This window comes from Dermacentor variabilis, chromosome 1 (genome assembly GCF_050947875.1).
Source record: "Dermacentor variabilis isolate Ectoservices chromosome 1, ASM5094787v1, whole genome shotgun sequence".
Lineage (NCBI taxonomy): Eukaryota > Metazoa > Arthropoda > Arachnida > Ixodida > Ixodidae > Dermacentor > Dermacentor variabilis.
The window spans coordinates 250,441,461-250,457,494 of NC_134568.1; the positions used below are offsets into that span (position 1 = coordinate 250,441,461).

At 46.9% G+C, this 16,034-nt stretch overlaps 1 protein-coding gene across 2 annotated transcripts; it reads left to right on the top strand.

Annotated features, from left to right (window-relative positions):
- Positions 1-1,167: 1,167 nt before the first annotated feature.
- LOC142560799 (uncharacterized) lies at positions 1,168-12,192 on the top strand. Of its 2 annotated transcripts, none has more exons than XM_075673157.1 (12): positions 1,168-1,355; positions 5,530-5,654; positions 5,721-5,877; positions 5,968-6,606; positions 6,682-6,848; positions 6,903-7,047; positions 7,109-7,248; positions 7,308-7,458; positions 7,502-7,730; positions 7,786-8,398; positions 8,453-8,591; positions 11,946-12,192. In XM_075673157.1, the coding sequence occupies exons 2-12, from the start codon at positions 5,567-5,569 to the stop codon at positions 12,148-12,150; spliced, it is 2,673 nt and encodes an 890-aa protein (XP_075529272.1). In that variant the 5' UTR covers positions 1,168-1,355; positions 5,530-5,566; the 3' UTR covers positions 12,151-12,192. The 2 variants fall into 2 exon arrangements, with proteins under 2 accessions (XP_075529272.1, XP_075529281.1); XM_075673166.1 differs by having other exon boundaries at positions 1,169-1,355; positions 7,526-7,730.
- The last annotated feature ends 3,842 nt before the right edge of the window (positions 12,193-16,034 follow it).

The following is a 16,034-nucleotide window of genomic DNA, read 5'->3' on the forward strand; positions in this document are numbered from 1 at the left end:
GGGTGGGTGTGGCGCTTACACCATCGGGCACCTATGCCTGGCCACAACATCTCCGTGGACCACTTGTGGATACCCGGCCATATTTCTCAGCTAGAGCGTCTACGGCTACAATGAAACACCTGTTGCGGACGTGCCCTAGCCTAAACCAGATCCGACGGCGCTACCTGCAAACAGTGGGTCTTCATCCCATGAGAGCACTGCACTATGATTCTTGGCTATATTAGACCAACCATCGAAAACAGGCCTACATTCATACATTTAATAGTTTATGCTTTTGGGCATATTTTCGAATTAGATTTTTTTTTAAATATTAGAAGAAAGGCGGCGCGACAAGCACAGTGACAACTCCGAGCTCCCGCCGTCTTACGCGAGCCGAAGCGGAAGCAAATAATAATAATTAAAAAAAGCTCTTGATATTCGTGTCACGAACCCGAATATACCACGAGACGCGTTGTGAGGCCGGATATCCTGGCGGTAATTACGGTAATTTTGCTTCCCTCGACAGTGACTCCGTTCAAGATCGCTTCGCTGTTTTTAGTCCGAAGCATTTTGGGCGAGTTTAACTTAGTTTTCAGTAACGACTTGCACGCTATGTTTGGGGGCCGAACCCGAAGGGCACTGAGTAAGTGGAACTGAATTTGTACCGCTCTTCAGTGAAGCCGTTTGACGCCAACAACTTGGGTAACGTGGGCCGCGTTGCCGTGGCTACGTGCCGCTGGTTACGTGCCGCTGGGTAAGCGTCACTGGGTATGTACCGCTGGGTATGTGTGGCTCTTGAATGCACCTCTTTGACGCCAACTTGGGTCGCTGGATATTGCAACAACAAACAACACCATGCGCTGCACCCAGCAACAGTGCGCAACACGTCGCAATAGTATTAACTGTTTTCAACATAATAGTTCTACGATTTATGAGAACCATTCTCGACCAAACGGTGAATGCTTCGCATCACGTAGATGTCACCTGGAGTTGAGTCTGCTTAAATTGTTTCCTATGACAGTCTGAATTCTCTTCCAGGTGTGATTCTTAGTCTTCTATTCCTAGTTTATTTACTTACTTAACTTTTAAGGTTTCCCTTTATAATACTGGCATTCTTCTTCATTCATTAATTTATTTCGCCATACCGCTTCCTCTGACAGGAGCCACGAAGAAGAAGACGAGGCGGCGTCTCGCGGGCGGGGTTGGTGGCTCGTGTCAAGCTCGCGGGTCGCGCAGCCCGGCACGCACCAGTGTTCCAACGGTCGTCGCGAGGGCTGCCACGCAGGGCCGCCGAGCGTCGGGGGGGAGCCTTCCTCGACCGCGTCTACCCAGAAGAGGGGCAGCCGTCCGGGCCGCCGCCGCGCCCGCCAAGCTTGGTGAGCCGCTCGTTTCGTCCCGTTGCAATGGGTTTTCACTCCGCCATCGCCAGGCTGACAGCGGTGCCCAACTTAGTGCTCAGAATTGTGCCTTAGTGCAAACTGCGGCAGGCTTATCGCCGTCCTCAGGGAGCCTGCATGCCGTGGAAAGAGCGCGCCGCGGTCGCTTCAGTGCAACCGATGCCAGTCGCTTTGACGTCAGGCGATTATAAATGGGAAAGTCGCTATTCTGCTCGCACTTCGCTATTCGCGCAGGGCTAGGCAGGTATACCGGCCAGCTTTTACCTAGAGCCGCTAGGTTGAAGCGACCTGCTTTGTACTTAATGTGGCTTGGTCCTATGAGATTATTTAGCTCGCAAAAATAAATATAAGGCCGGCAAATGGAGGCCTCGGGAGAGCACCTGAGATTTTGATAAAGCGGGTGGCGCAGTATTTCCTGGGTACCGAAGGTGCGGCAGGCGGATAAAATCTGGAACCAGGATGGTCCGGGTTCTTGCTTTCTGTCGTCCCTATGGTGTCATGGAGGTACTGCCAATGTGTACAAAATGACGCGTTAACACTCATAGTATTTGCGGAACTTTCCTCGTGACTTGAGCTGTCTGGGGCTTGAGCTGTCTGGCAATTTCTGCGAACTGCCGGCAAAATTTATTTCGAGTGACTGCCAGCAGAATAGTCAGGCGCTATAAGTTGCACGACGCGTGCCCTTTCAAGTGGAGGGCACACTCAGTGGCACTGCCTTCACTCCTTTAATAAATTAATGTAACGAAGAAATGCTTGCGTTAACTCTGCGTAGCATGGTGTAAGACGCACGCAAACCCTTAGCGAAATGAAGTGCAGGGTGCCACAGTAACGCGTTTAAAATAAAATAAAAATTCGAGTTTTACGTGCCAAAACCCCGATTTGATTATGAGGCACGCCCTATAGTGAGGGGCTCCGGATTAATTTTGACCGCCTGGGGTTCTTTCACGCTCACCCAATGCACGGTACACGGGCGTTTTTGCATTTCAGCCCCATCGAAATGCGGCCGCTGCGGCCGGGATTCGATCCCGCGCCCCCGGGCTATAGTTTCACAGCGTCACAGGCGTTACGATGTATACCACGGCGGCTAAACGCGCTTAAAATAGGCGCGCCATAACACAAATACCAGCGGCTGCACCAAACTCGGCGCCCCATTCAGTACTTTATATTCGGGCAGTGTGTTTTTATTCTCGCGCACGATGTCACAAGTTCGATTCCCGTCCGCGGCGGGCACATTCCGATGAAGCTGGAATGCATAAACGCTTGTGTGCCGTGCTTTGGGTGTAGGTCAAAGTGCCTCACTTGGCCGAAATTAGCCCGGAAATCTAAATACGGCGTCCAAGCAGCAGCTTCGGAACGTTAAGCACTTTTTCTTTTTTATTTCCTTTTAAGTAGACGGAATACAAAGCGACACCTGTCGTTCAGGTTAAAATTGTTACGGGTCCATTTTTAAGTGCTTGTCTAAAAGTTACGACGCCTTACCACTTCAGATATCCCAGTGGAAGAAGGAAAATTATTAGTGATCAGGCGGGTAAAGGGAATTCCGTCTAGTAAGAAAGTATGCATTTACGTTTACGTTGCTTCGTGAAATGCATTATGGTGGATCTTTAAGGTACTGTTCTAACGGCTCGTTTTGTACGGCCTGTCCATGAGCTGGCTTCCGGGACGAAGCCTCCGCTGCGATACCGAGATAGATGCGGAAAGCGCACTGGTGGATTACCTCAATACGTGATTAAATGCTATATATGCTTTGGAAAGTAGGTCCCGCATTGATAAGGAGTTCTTACGTTAAACTTTTCTCAAGGCTAAAGCTGTCTAAACGCAGCCGGCTAATGAAAAATAGCACTTACGAACGAAATGTTTGTGAATTCGGCACCAAGCCCCCACGTTAACGCCAGAGTCCCGTTGATGGGAGATTACCGGTCGGCGACAAGATCGGCGACCAAAAGAGCCACTTCGTGCGACTCGAAAAGAGCCCTCGTCGCAGAGATCGGTGCAAGATAATGTAGTCGCGTGAAAAAAAAAAGCATCGCTTGTCGCAAGGCAATCAAAATGCGGGATTACGTTAGAATGGAATGGATAAGGGCGGAAGGGCCGTTCTCGCTTGTAAACATCCGGTCAGCTATTTTGCAAGATATCGCAGGCATGGCCGACCGCATCGTTGATTGCAGGTAGATTTGCCGGTACTTTCTGAATATATGCTCTGCTTCATGTCAAGAGAAGTCTGCAGAGCAAGTGTATGTGTACATGGATGCTATGTGCAATAAGATAGCTGAATTACGCGAGCGTGTTTTTGCAGTATTGGCATAGAAGTCGAGTCGAGCTTTCACCGTGAGTACGCAGCATTTCTTTCGCTGTACTTTGCGCTGGAGAAACGTGGTCATCCAAGCCCTCTGCAAAGCTCATTGGTCTGAGAGTAAGCACGTGGCTTATTCTGTGCAGTGTATAGATAGCTTGCACGGACGTCCTCCTAGCCGCTACGTATAGGACCAGCACGGTGCAAGGCTGCGTCCATTGGCGTCTCGCGCAGTGGTTCTATGTGATTCTAGCCCAGACGTCAGCAGCGTTCCGACCGCGCCTTTCTGACAGTGATGTACGTTGCGGCGGCGGATATGATACACGACCCTATCCTCCATGTTGGAGAACCAGCATGGTGAAACGCTGCCTCATCGAAGTCACGTGCAAGATATATATATATATATATATAATATGCGTGTGTGTGCAGGCATGATGCAATGCAACTGGTGAGCGGGATTGACGTCATGCACTACGTAGTGCATTTTCAACACCGGTAACAGAGTTAAGACAGTCACGCAAGCGCTCTCTCTGAAAGCGCGATCAACATCCTCGTACTAACACATCCTCGTACACATCCTCGTACTAGCTAAAGTGTAAGTGTTTGTGATGCCCCCTAAAGCTGCACGGAACGAAATCAAACGCGAGTGTAATTCGTGATCTTTATAGAACCTTGTCACCGTACTTGCCCACGTACGTAAAATAATGATTTTGAGAATTAAACCAGTGAAAGGACGAAGCGCAGAGAAGAGACGTGGCACACACAATGACTGGACTAACAACTGTGCTCTATTGAAAAAAAAAACAGCCCAGTAGTGTGTGCCACGTCTCTCCTCTGTCCTTCGTTCTTTGACTGGTTTAATTCTCAATACTATGTACCAACTCACCAAGCTCGCTACTCTTCCGTAATATGACTGCGTTTGTTGTGCGTGTAGCGTATTTTGTTTTTTTATAAAAGCATAAGACACACATAGTTTTGCACTAACCATGATTTCGGAACAAACCTGCCAGAAGTATCCTGGTGAGCTTCAGTGCAGGTACAGCGCGCATCTCATCAGAGTTGGAAAGCGGGAATGAATGTTTCGTCGCATGCGACAAGAGTGCCAATGTGAACGCGCCCTTGTTGCTGTTAGGATGCCGCCTACTCCCGCGATAGAAAGCTTCTCAGCGTGAATGCGCCTTAAGCGGCGCCGGTTCTCCCATTGAAGTGAGCTGGCTGTCACTTCTTAAATCCACCCGCTGTTGTTGCTTAATGGCTTTGGTGCTGCGCTGCTAAGCACGAGGTCGCGGGAATAAATCCCGGCCACGGCGACCGCATTTCTGTGGGGGCGAAATGCAAAAACACCCGTGTACTTAGATTTAGGTGCACGTAGTCAAAATAATACCAGGTAATACCAGGTAGTCAAAATAATACCGGAGTCTCCCACTACGGTGTGCCTCATAATCAGATCGTGGTTTTGGCACGTAAAACCCCTTAATCTAATCTAACTTCTTAACGCCCACATGTCTTCTCGGTTTATAGTGTTAAGAGGTGCACGGCGCTTGCGACACCGTCCTTCCCGCCGTCATTTGCGAAACTGAGAGAAATGTTGCACTGTCATGCACGAGACCAACGCGGAAACGCCATTCGTTAACTCATAGTGGGGTGAAAGAGAGAAAAGAAAGAGAAGACATGGATATTAACTAGAAAAGGATCCGGTTGGCTACCTTATACGGGGGCAAGGGAAAAGAGGAATATAGAGAATAGTTGTTGATACCTGTCTGGTTGGTGATACCTGATGTCTGGTTGATACCCGGTTATTTGTTCGCGAAATATAAATTGACGGAGCTGCAAGTTCAGAGCGCTACTTTTTGCCTGCAGAAAGTCACCGTTCCCGTAAACTCCAACATCTTCAAACATGGATATCAAGCTGGCGGTGTTGTGTGCCATACTCTTCATGGGCTTGGGAGCTTCCGGAGCCTACATTAAAAATCTTGCAACCGAAGGTATGTAGCGCCACATGAAATCCGTCTGCAGATTATTCTATTCCCCCCTCTTGTGTTCGATTCCAGATTCGCCTCCTAAAAGACCCGTTCTGAACGTTGCTACCGGAAACAACACGAAGAAATGCGATTACCTGCAGCTTGCTAAGACTTACACCCGTTGCTCGATGCCTTTTTACGCTGACTTCATAAGCGACTCTCTTCAATCGAACCCATCATCGTGCAGGTACGTATTGCTGCGGATCGGTCTTGCTTTGAGCACACCACATTCGAGCTCGCGGTGCGCATATCGGTTACAAGTTTCCTTGCTTTCCAGCCCACTGAACACATTCCAGACGTGCCTGCGAGATGTCCTTGAGAAGACCTATTGTTCAAACGACACAACGCTCTTGACACCTACAATTAAGTTCTTCACGAACAATATATTGAGGACTTATGAACAAACCTGCAACACTGCCTCGGAAAGTAAAAATCTTATTCCTGTTGCCAACAGCGCCGACGCTTCAGAAAAGAAAAACTTGAGTAATGATGGAAACTCAACCGTAAGTCACGATGATGCTTCTTTCAATAAGAGCCTGGTTAAAGAAAGTGGCCGGAAGAGCACTACAGCTACTAGTGAAGCAAACGATAGTAACCACCAAACGCAGACGCTCCCCTCAGCCGAACCAAACAAGAAAGCATTCATTGAAGAAAAGCCAGCCTCGGACAATAATTCGAATGCATTTTCAAACGATATGGCAGGAGTGACTAACGCAGACAAAGCTTGGAGGCCAGTCAATCAATCTTCCGATGCCGACGACCGAAAGAGGATGTCTATTGAAGATCCCTGCGAGCCTAAACTCAATACTGGCTACAAGTACCCAACGACATGCGCAAACCGATCATTGCTTCGACGGATGTTCACGTGCGGAGTTGCCATGCATGAATTTATATTGCACGACCAACATCCTTGCAAGTGAGTAGCAAACTTACCTTACTCCCGGCATCTCATTTCTAAACAAATAACGATTCCTGTTATTTTTTTCCCTAGGTGCTTTATGAACTATCGTGAGTGCATTGTGAAAGCAAGGAAAGAACTTAAATGCGATGGTGGCAATGATAAGGATGACCCCATTCTTGTCACAGTGAAGTTAATCGAGAGCTTGATGCTCAGCTGGTACCAAAACCCATGCGCCACTTACGAACAAAATCCCAAAGGTAACTAAAAAGCGCCGCTAAGGGTCGGATATACAGTTTCCTTATTTCTTGCAGCACGAGCCAGCCTTGTAGGCAGTACTGAGGGCATTTGTGATGCGACGAAGGGCTCGATTGCGTCGGTCGTATGCTACGCAACTTACCTAGCCATGACCGAACTGAAGACGCCGGCACCCTGGACAAACCATAACGACGCTTGCAAGTAGATATCTGAATTTCGAGGCACAAACAACAAAGCTTAAGCACGCACGTTTCTTTTACAGCGCTGTCATCGACGTCAATAGATGCCTGGCCGCTGCGGAACACAAAAGCAACTGCACCAACCTTGAATTTACGAGTCATTCAAGGAAGTTCCTTAGGGTTATCACGTCTGGGAAGGATTTACAATGCCCAGGGGAAAATGGTAATTCCAGCCGTATTTAATGGGCTAACCACAGACACTGAAAGTATACGTTCTTTCAGCTTTGCCGAATGTACAAGCATTAGCCGCATACGTGAAGCCCGGATGCCAGCGCAGCAAAGCACTCAAGAGAGCTCTTCGATGTTCAATAAGCTTCCAAGACCTGGCTGACACGGAGCACGAGTTCACTCCTTCGCAGCCTGTACCATGCGGGTGAGTGGAACCCGTAATGTTACTAACAAAATTCCACAAGCAGTAAGTATCGTGTTTATTGTTGCAGACACGTTTCACGGCTCCACACGTGTCTTGAAGACTCCGTTGAAGGCACCGGCTGTTATGGGGACATCAACGTTCACTCTGAAATCAAGCTGTACAAGAAAGTGCTTGAAGACGCCTACGATGTCCGGTGCCTCGTGGAAGAGCAGCCAGAGGCAAATTTCCGTGCAAAGAACAAGCAACATATGCTGAGGCCTCATGCTAAAAATGTAAGTACTACATTCTAATAAAATGGGCGACATCTTACTATTCAAACCATTACAGATATACAATCAAGCGTCCGGCTCCAGTGGGCTCCGAAGCTGGCGGATTGATCTGGGTCTTTATGATAAGAACACCGAGAACGTGGGCTACTACTACGACGACTCAGCAGAAGGACGCAAGGCCGTTTTCGCTGGTCCCAGGATCATAGCGATGCACCCTGACGACTCGGAGTATAGCGACTATGACCGTTCGGACACCCTTTACCAGAAGGCGCGCGGCTCCAACGCCCCGAATGGTTGGCGGCCACTGGCGATGCGCCTCGAAGAACACGCTTCCACGACGTCCAAGGTCGTGGACGCATCGGCGGTCAACAGCTTATCGAATGACACTGCACCACAGACGCTGTTGCAGTTCTTCAAACCAGAAAACAACGTAGAAACTGTGCCGAGGGCGCGCTCCGCAGAGCTCCAGAAGGTCGAGCAAATCGCCAAGAAGGCTCGTGGAAAGAAGGCCACTGGAGAAGACGACTACTTCTTTGGGAACGACTACGTCGAAAATTCGGAGCTTGCAATGTTCCCCAACGGGCTCGATATGTTCCGTCACTTCAGAGGAGGCGCACTGGCCAAGATGGAGAACGTCGTAGCTGTTAACAAGTCTGAGCTGGGCGCCAATGGTAAGAGGAAGTAAATTAAATTGCAGGAGATAATAGCCTTTTGTTGCGTTACAGAGTGCCCGGCCGAAAAGGTCAAGCTGGCGCTCGGTCTCTGCAATGCGACCTTGAGGGGGCTTCTACTCCGTTGGCCAAACGTCAGCGATGTGGGTCTGCCCCTGGACGGCAGCAGCGCAGGAGTTAAGCAGTTCTGCAGGTACTGACCAAGTGCATTCAGTCGTTCCAAGGAACAGCAGCTCCAAAAGCAAATAATTTATATAGCGTATGATAGAATTTTATAGCGTGGCCTTATTAGCTGATATGTCTCATAATGAGCTAGCACACAAGATTAAGACCCCTGCGGAAGTGCAATAGCCATAGAATCAGGCTTGACTATGATATGATGGATGATCACAATATATCGACCAACTATCCTTTATCCGTGAGGCACAGCGTGTACATAGTAAAATACTTGAGCGCCTTTCGGACAGTTTAATTGCAGGAGCGTTAAAGCATATTTAGTTGAATCTAGGGATTTCTCTTCTGTTATCTCGAGTGTTGCTAATACTTGATATTACTTTAAAATTCAATATAACGCTTCACAACAGCAGTCCGTTATAGAGCGTTATTTTTATTTTTATAGAGAGTTATAGAGAGTTATTTTTAGAACGACAAAAATTTGACCTAGTAGGTAGATATTTAATAGACAACTATAGAATAGTGTTTGCAACCAAACATAAACGCATTACGTGCGTAAACAGCGCTGTCATCACTGCGCATGCTCCGAACATAATTGGGTTTCTGTGGTTTACGTGCATTATGATAACGTATGTTATTTAGCGAGCTTAATGTTCGTAATGCTTACGCATGCTTAAAAATTGTATTGTCCAACATGGCGGCACCTATGGCTCTCGGTTCAGCGTGAATTCTCGTCATGGCTACGCTCTCACTCTCATTGATCACCATTAACTATTGAAATAAGCCTTCTCTTCGTCTGAACTAAACTGAAACTTTAGTTATGAGTGCGTATAGCGCGTTCAATTTTTTGAGATCGTTCGGCATTCCGGCGTCTGTATGCCTAAACGAGACGCACCCACATAGCAACAGAATGGTTGCTAATGGATTGCCTTGGCTTGGATACGTTCGGTACAAGACACCAGAAGGAGCTATGTCTTCTAACATCCTTCTTGTGTTTGTGTTCCCGCACGGTAAACTAAGTCTTGGAGGGACGCGCGCCGTAACGTCCTGCAAAGGGGCTTGCGTTTCACGCACATAAGGCGACAAACGCTATTATAAAGCTGTCTAATGTTAAAAAAAAAGGTTAGATGGACAGACACGGACACAAGAGGGAAACGGACAATCTATACTATCAGCTGTAAGGTCGTACAGTGGCGGAAAGCAAGGTAGACACAAAACTTATCTGCGTATATTCAGGAATGGTATCGTCACCCATCAAATTTATCTGCGCAAGCTAAGGAGAGGAAGCGCCAACCGTTAATCAGGGACACGCGCGGGCCTACAGGAATCGTAACTGCTTAGGCATGATCAAACATTACTACTTGATATAAACATCACTATGTAAACATCAGCATGATATAAATATAACTACTCAGATACGCTGGCTAGCGCACGCGCTTCCGCTATTAGTGATATGCCAAGCCCCGGCAATAAGATGCGCTTCTTCGTTCTTATGTCCGAATAAAACTATACTGTCATGAAATTTTGGAGCCCATTCACCATTGCGACGGTGCAAAGACAGGTTAGACGTAGTTCCCTTGATTAATGACCTATTATGGTCAATTGAACTGATTGATACAAAAAAAAATGCCCTACATAAACCCTACATAAACTACATAAACCCTGCCCTACATAAACGTGACCGCAGCCACAACGAACATTATATACTACGCCCATATGACATTCTGTGCGAACTTGTTGGTGATTTTACATAACACCTATGGGGCCCTCCTTTGCCATTCACCTCTTCTTTCTTGCTCTTCTCGGCGGTGCTTAACTTCACTAACTTATTGGAAGCCGCAAAAACGACAACTTTGTATCTGCTCGCTCCCTAAGTCTGTGTGACAAGGAATGGATGTAGGGGATACCCGCGACTCGGTTATTATGCTCATTGCTTTCTCCAACTATGTGCGAACTGAAAGTGCCTTTTCAAGTGTTCCAAAATAGTGGCTATGCAGCGGCGGTCAATAAGCTTTGTCTCTACCTGCCACTGTGCGACTTCCCTCTTCTGTCCGTGTCTGCACGCCTTTTTTTATAACATGCACTAAGATACCCTGCATTACCAATTTAAACATTATTGCAGCGTCAAGTTTGTGTTTCGTATCACAAGTGGTGCCACTGCGGACAACTGCCAATATTCTAAAGGCATAGCTAAAGACAGTAATTGAACAACGCACAATATAATAAAAGCAACATAAATGACTAACTCTAATAAAAAACAAGTAAGCGCTCCGTCGTTCAATTTCCATTTCAAACATTTCTTTTTAATTTAGTAACTTAACTGCAGACACCCTTAGCAACGGCCAGCATTGCGAAGCTCGGGAGAAAAATAACATCCCGTCCATATGTTTAAAAAGTACATTTTCGCCATTCGTTACTTCCATGCATAGTCAAGCACGATGACTACGTTACCACCACTGCACTTTTGCAGTGTACCCAGTAATAACGTTTGCCAGAAGTAGTAGCGCTTCGTCTATTTTTTCGTGTTCAAATCCTCGTACATATATGTGAACTAGCTGGCTATAATATATCCCCAACTTGCACAGTCATTCACATTATTAGCTTACCCGAGGTTATTATCGGCATTAAGACATCTGCGGGTGCTACTGCTGTTACGGATTTATATCTCCCCTTGACTTCTGCACCGATGCGCACTTATCTTTTTACAGGGCCACTCGATCAAAACCTTGTGCGCCTTTATCAAGCGCTCGTGTTTCTGACATCGAACTGCCATACATTGATCTAGGTTTGACAGCTAATGCAAGTGTTTCAAAAAAATTACTGCTTGTCTGCGCTGTTATCTGTGAAATACCTGTGTTCCAATGCAGAAAAGTAAATATAAAAGTTGTCCACTTTTAACAATGTTCAGTCGCTCAATGAGACTCGTGCTTCGCATACGCAGAAAGCATTGACACGTTGCGCCATTTTGAAGACAGCTGATTCGCTTCGGGTTCCAAACTGACGCGAGTGGAAGCGCCCGCGATGAGTCTGCCAGAAACCTAAGAAATTTATCTCCTACAGAATATGAAAACATTACCCTATGCGAAAAGCAAAAGTACCACCTTATTCTAAGCGCGAAAGAAACATACTTAGGTAAAGGAGAAACCGGATTAGACCTAAATCCTTAATCACGGCATCCTTCAGTAACGTAAGAAAACCTTGGGGTAGGCTATGTGAACAGACTAATGTTGGCACCACTGACATAGGTCTTCAGTGGACCCGAAGGCATCAATGGACTAGGCGTTCTAGCATGCTAAGCAGTTCTATCTCATCATTCTGTGCTCCCACGGCGGCCAATGGTACACAAGCCTGATACGATTCACGATTTTTTCAGCGACCTGAACTCCTACAGGGGGTGCCTGGCCGCGGTCCTGAAGGCTTACAACTGCAGCCACATGCAGGCAATCAACGGAGTCTTTGAGGCATACAGAAAGAAGATGCGGCTTCCTTACTGCGCCTCCTCCGGTAGCTGGACCCGCGCAGCAGTGTCCACTTTATTTGTTGGCCTGCTGGCGAACGTTGTGAAGCAATACATTTAATCATAAGGACGAAGAAGGCCGATTAAATTTCACATTTGTCGAGCTATTAGACTGTGTCCACTTTTTCGATAATGACTGGAATGCGTTTCTGCTTGCCCTTATAATACTATAATTTTATACCTTATAAATCTATAACATAATTAGCCTGGGACTTGTCGTGGTGGCTCTGCAACTGGGGCGTTTTTTGTCAAGCCCCGCATTCCTATAAAGGGTGGCATATGTAACGACGTTATCTCCTTCCGGTGGTACTCGAGCTATCCACCACGGCGTCGCTCGTAGTTCACGGTGCAGCTTCGCGAACATCCCACCCCCCATTTTTAATTTAGTCGTGGTTGTAAAGTTTGCGACAAGCAAAGTTCATTGAAAGAAAAAAAAAGTTAAACGCTCATTTTTCAATCTACGTGAAGCAAAGCTTTGTGAAATGGTTAATCATACATTATAAGTTTGCTCTTTTGTTCGACGTAAAGGAAACTTGGCGGTAGCGCGCATGTACTCTCGAGCACCCGAGCTGCGCAATGTGACGCGTGGCGATTACCTCGCAAAAGCTATTGGGCGTTGGAACTATAGAGGTATATGCGTGTGGTTGTGTCCTATATCATGGCAGGAGCATTGGGATGCTGTGCTGGGGGACCGAGGTATGAGCTATTCGGTAAGACAGCAGCACCCAGCAAACGTAAAAAAAAAAGACAAAGCCAGGAAAGGTTTGCAAGGAAAGCTTCGCTTCAAAAAGTTGGAGCACGCCGAACGCACCAACCCGAAGGCCCGAACGTAATAAACGGGACATTGCATAAATGCTCTGGCACCCATAGTGCGAGATGTCGACGCAGAATGTGTATTTATATACGTTTCTCAACCCTCCAGCCCCCGCGATGCTGTTACTCTGCGAAATGGTCAGTACCGTGCCATTAGTGGGCGATGAGTCAGTTCATTGTCAGAATTATGGCAGTTCGACAAGCGAGCCTAGTCAAGCGGAGCTATAAAACCACGTTGGGTATGGATCTATATTTACCAACGCGACAAAACTGTTCGAATTAAACGTTGCTTGTGATTTTCTCTTAAAATCTTGAAAAGCTCCGGCAAGATATCTCGGAATTTGAAATAATTTTGTTAAAAGTGCATGCAAGCGGCGTATCTTCAGTTATTTCCGACGCTAGTATACTATAGTTGTTCTTGTTTACACTCGGCCTGATCCGCTGAACTTTCATCATAGCCTCAGGCGAACGCGATAGCATACGCAGTGATGCGCGTTGGAAGCGTGAACTAAGTTGGTTGGTTAGTTTGTGCCTGGTGCTGTGGATCAGCTTACTCTACGGGGAATAGGCCATGAATCGGGCGGTTTAGTAGGGAAAAAGACTCTCATTAAAAAAAGAGACTCTCATTAAAGCAATAGCTGTATTCGTTATAGAATGATCTTGTTAATCAGGAGCTCAACTTTCCGAACTCTGTTAATATGAATTTTATGGAGAAGGGATGAAGACACGAACAAGGACATTGCCCCGACTTCCTTCTTGGTCCCCGTCTTCTCTTGTGCTCGCCCTGAAATGGGTTCATGCAAGCTATAGTAATGAACTAACCGGCATGTACGCTTTGACAGGCAGGAAATGACACACACAAAGCGTACCATACTCGTATAGCATACACAGTCACGCGCTTCAAAAACTAATCACCGTGTCTCTTTGAGGCCGGCGTTTCCGCAGGAAGACTAAAAACACATTCGTAGCGCAGGAAACGCACTGCTCCATGGTCGAAGTGCGTGTCGGCGCTCGAGGCGTGAACCTTGACGTACACATTAAGTGCAGCTATTAGGGCTGTTCTGCATAACGTAAAGCGGCTGCAAGTCAACAAGGGGCAGTTTGCCGGCGGAAGCTGCAAACAGGAACCTTCCCCCCAAAATCTGCACCATACTAAGCAAAATGTTCCCAAACCAATACGCCCATAATGTGGCGCAAAACGCACCCTTTATCATATCACGTGGGAACGCAGCAAAAACAAAACATTGCACAATGTAGAAAATCTGAGTGCGTAGCAGTGGGATAGTGTGCTCGCCAGCGGCAACCCATGCCTCCAACAGGGGCTGGTACACCATGCCACGCTCAGTGGTGCCTTGGAATAGGGGCGTCAACCCTGCAAGACGGGAGTCACCATCGACAAGAAGAAAATGGAAGCACTTGGTCTGACCGCTGAATGACTGTGTAAATTAGAGCAATAAAGTATATCCTATCCTATCAAATTAAGTGATAACATTATTAAATATACATTCTTAATTTCCATCATGCGCACTTCCATCCCTGCGACCTCACTTTCCCGCCTTGTTTTTATCATCATTCATAGTGAGTACGCACAAAACACAGAAAATAACTTAACAGACGTATGGGACCGTGGACTTAGGCGCTTATATTTGTATAGGCGCGTGTATGCGCGGACATTTGTAAACGTAAAAGTTCACGGGTATAACCAAATCGCCTTAAGGCCCTTCTTCCTATAAGGCACATTGCAATTTAGCGATGTAGAATTGCAGACCAATGGAAAGAAATAAAAAAAAAATATTGCACATTAGAAGACAATACTTTAAGTCTAATATTTAGCACATACAAGCAAATGGCGAGCGACACATTTTGAACAAAAATGTCGCAAACTACTTCCGAACGTACAACAAAATACCTTATTTCTTTGCAGCACAATGTCTAGAAATGAACTATAAAATTGAACATATTATGAGCATGCAGCGCGATCACCATGTACACGAGTGAAAGAACTTCGCAGCAGAATAACATTTATCATAAAGGATCAACAAAGTAAAGAAATAAACCCTAAAAATGTTGTCGCTGCTCCAGTGACTTAACTAATTTTGTGCTCACGGCACGATTGCTTTTCTAAGCGAAACAGGTTGCCAGCTTAATTGCGCACGGTAACTGGAATTGCGAACGGTAACTGGACCGACAAACTCGGTTATCGGCGTCGATCTTGCTCACGACAGTCGCTGCCAGCCCTGTAAGCTCTGACCATGTCTGAGGGTCACAGCCTACAGCCACACGCGCGTCCTTACAAACTTCGCGCTTCCAGTGTATAGCCTCGAGATTCTCCCCGCTCGCCTTGCAAAGTTCCTCCAACTATGCCGTGGTGGCACAGAGAAGCCTGTCGCGATGCGGTGCCCTGAGACTGAGCGGCGGATATACTCGGCGTTGTCGACAGCATTCTGGGTGTCTGGCGTGCGAGTGTGTGCAGAGGGGAGGGAGAAAGGTGCTGTGGGCCTCGAGGATGCAGCGCACAGTCGCACGGCCGACAATGGGAACAGCAGCCGCGCAGTCCCATGATGGGTCTTTCCCTCTTTATTTTTTGAGTGGCACGAACATCGAGTGACACTCTTGTTTCTTGCGCAGCACTTCCGGTTCACCTCATGAGACCACCGCGGAAGAAATTGGAAATAAATCAGAAACAAATAGAAAAAAAAACAGTACACTACAAATTCATGGGTTACATTATAGATATGATATCGGAGCATAAGTTTAGTGACAAGTTGAGTTACTGAAGTGTCTGGAGTAATTAGAATTAATTAGAAAGCACTGATTACCGCACATCAAGGCACAGAATCGTAGACTTTAGAGACCCGCCACGTGAGCACGACTTTGGCGAAATTCCTGGAAACCCGAAAGTAGAAAGCGGAAGTAATAACGCCACTAATAACTTAGACGCAAGAAGATGACAAGATATTCAACCGGTTAATTAATGAAAAACAGTTGCCTCCGAATTCGGTTCGTGCGTTACGTTCGGCTAAAGTTAACCTAGAGAACACCAACACCGAGGTGCGAGTGCCCCTGAGAGACACCAAAGTCAAAGATTGGGGTCACCTACCATTTCTTCTATCATGCGATGTAACCCATACG

Bases quoted from the DNA above. Each gene is read 5' to 3' on its own strand.
- LOC142560799 (XM_075673157.1), top strand. From the start codon at position 5,567: ATGGATATCAAGCTGGCGGTGTTGTGTGCCATACTCTTCATGGGCTTG. The intron at 5,655-5,720 runs GTATGTAGCGCC...GTTCGATTCCAG, and splicing joins TAAAAATCTTGCAACCGAAG to ATTCGCCTCCTAAAAGACCC. The intron at 6,607-6,681 runs GTGAGTAGCAAA...TTTTTTCCCTAG, and splicing joins CACGACCAACATCCTTGCAA to GTGCTTTATGAACTATCGTG.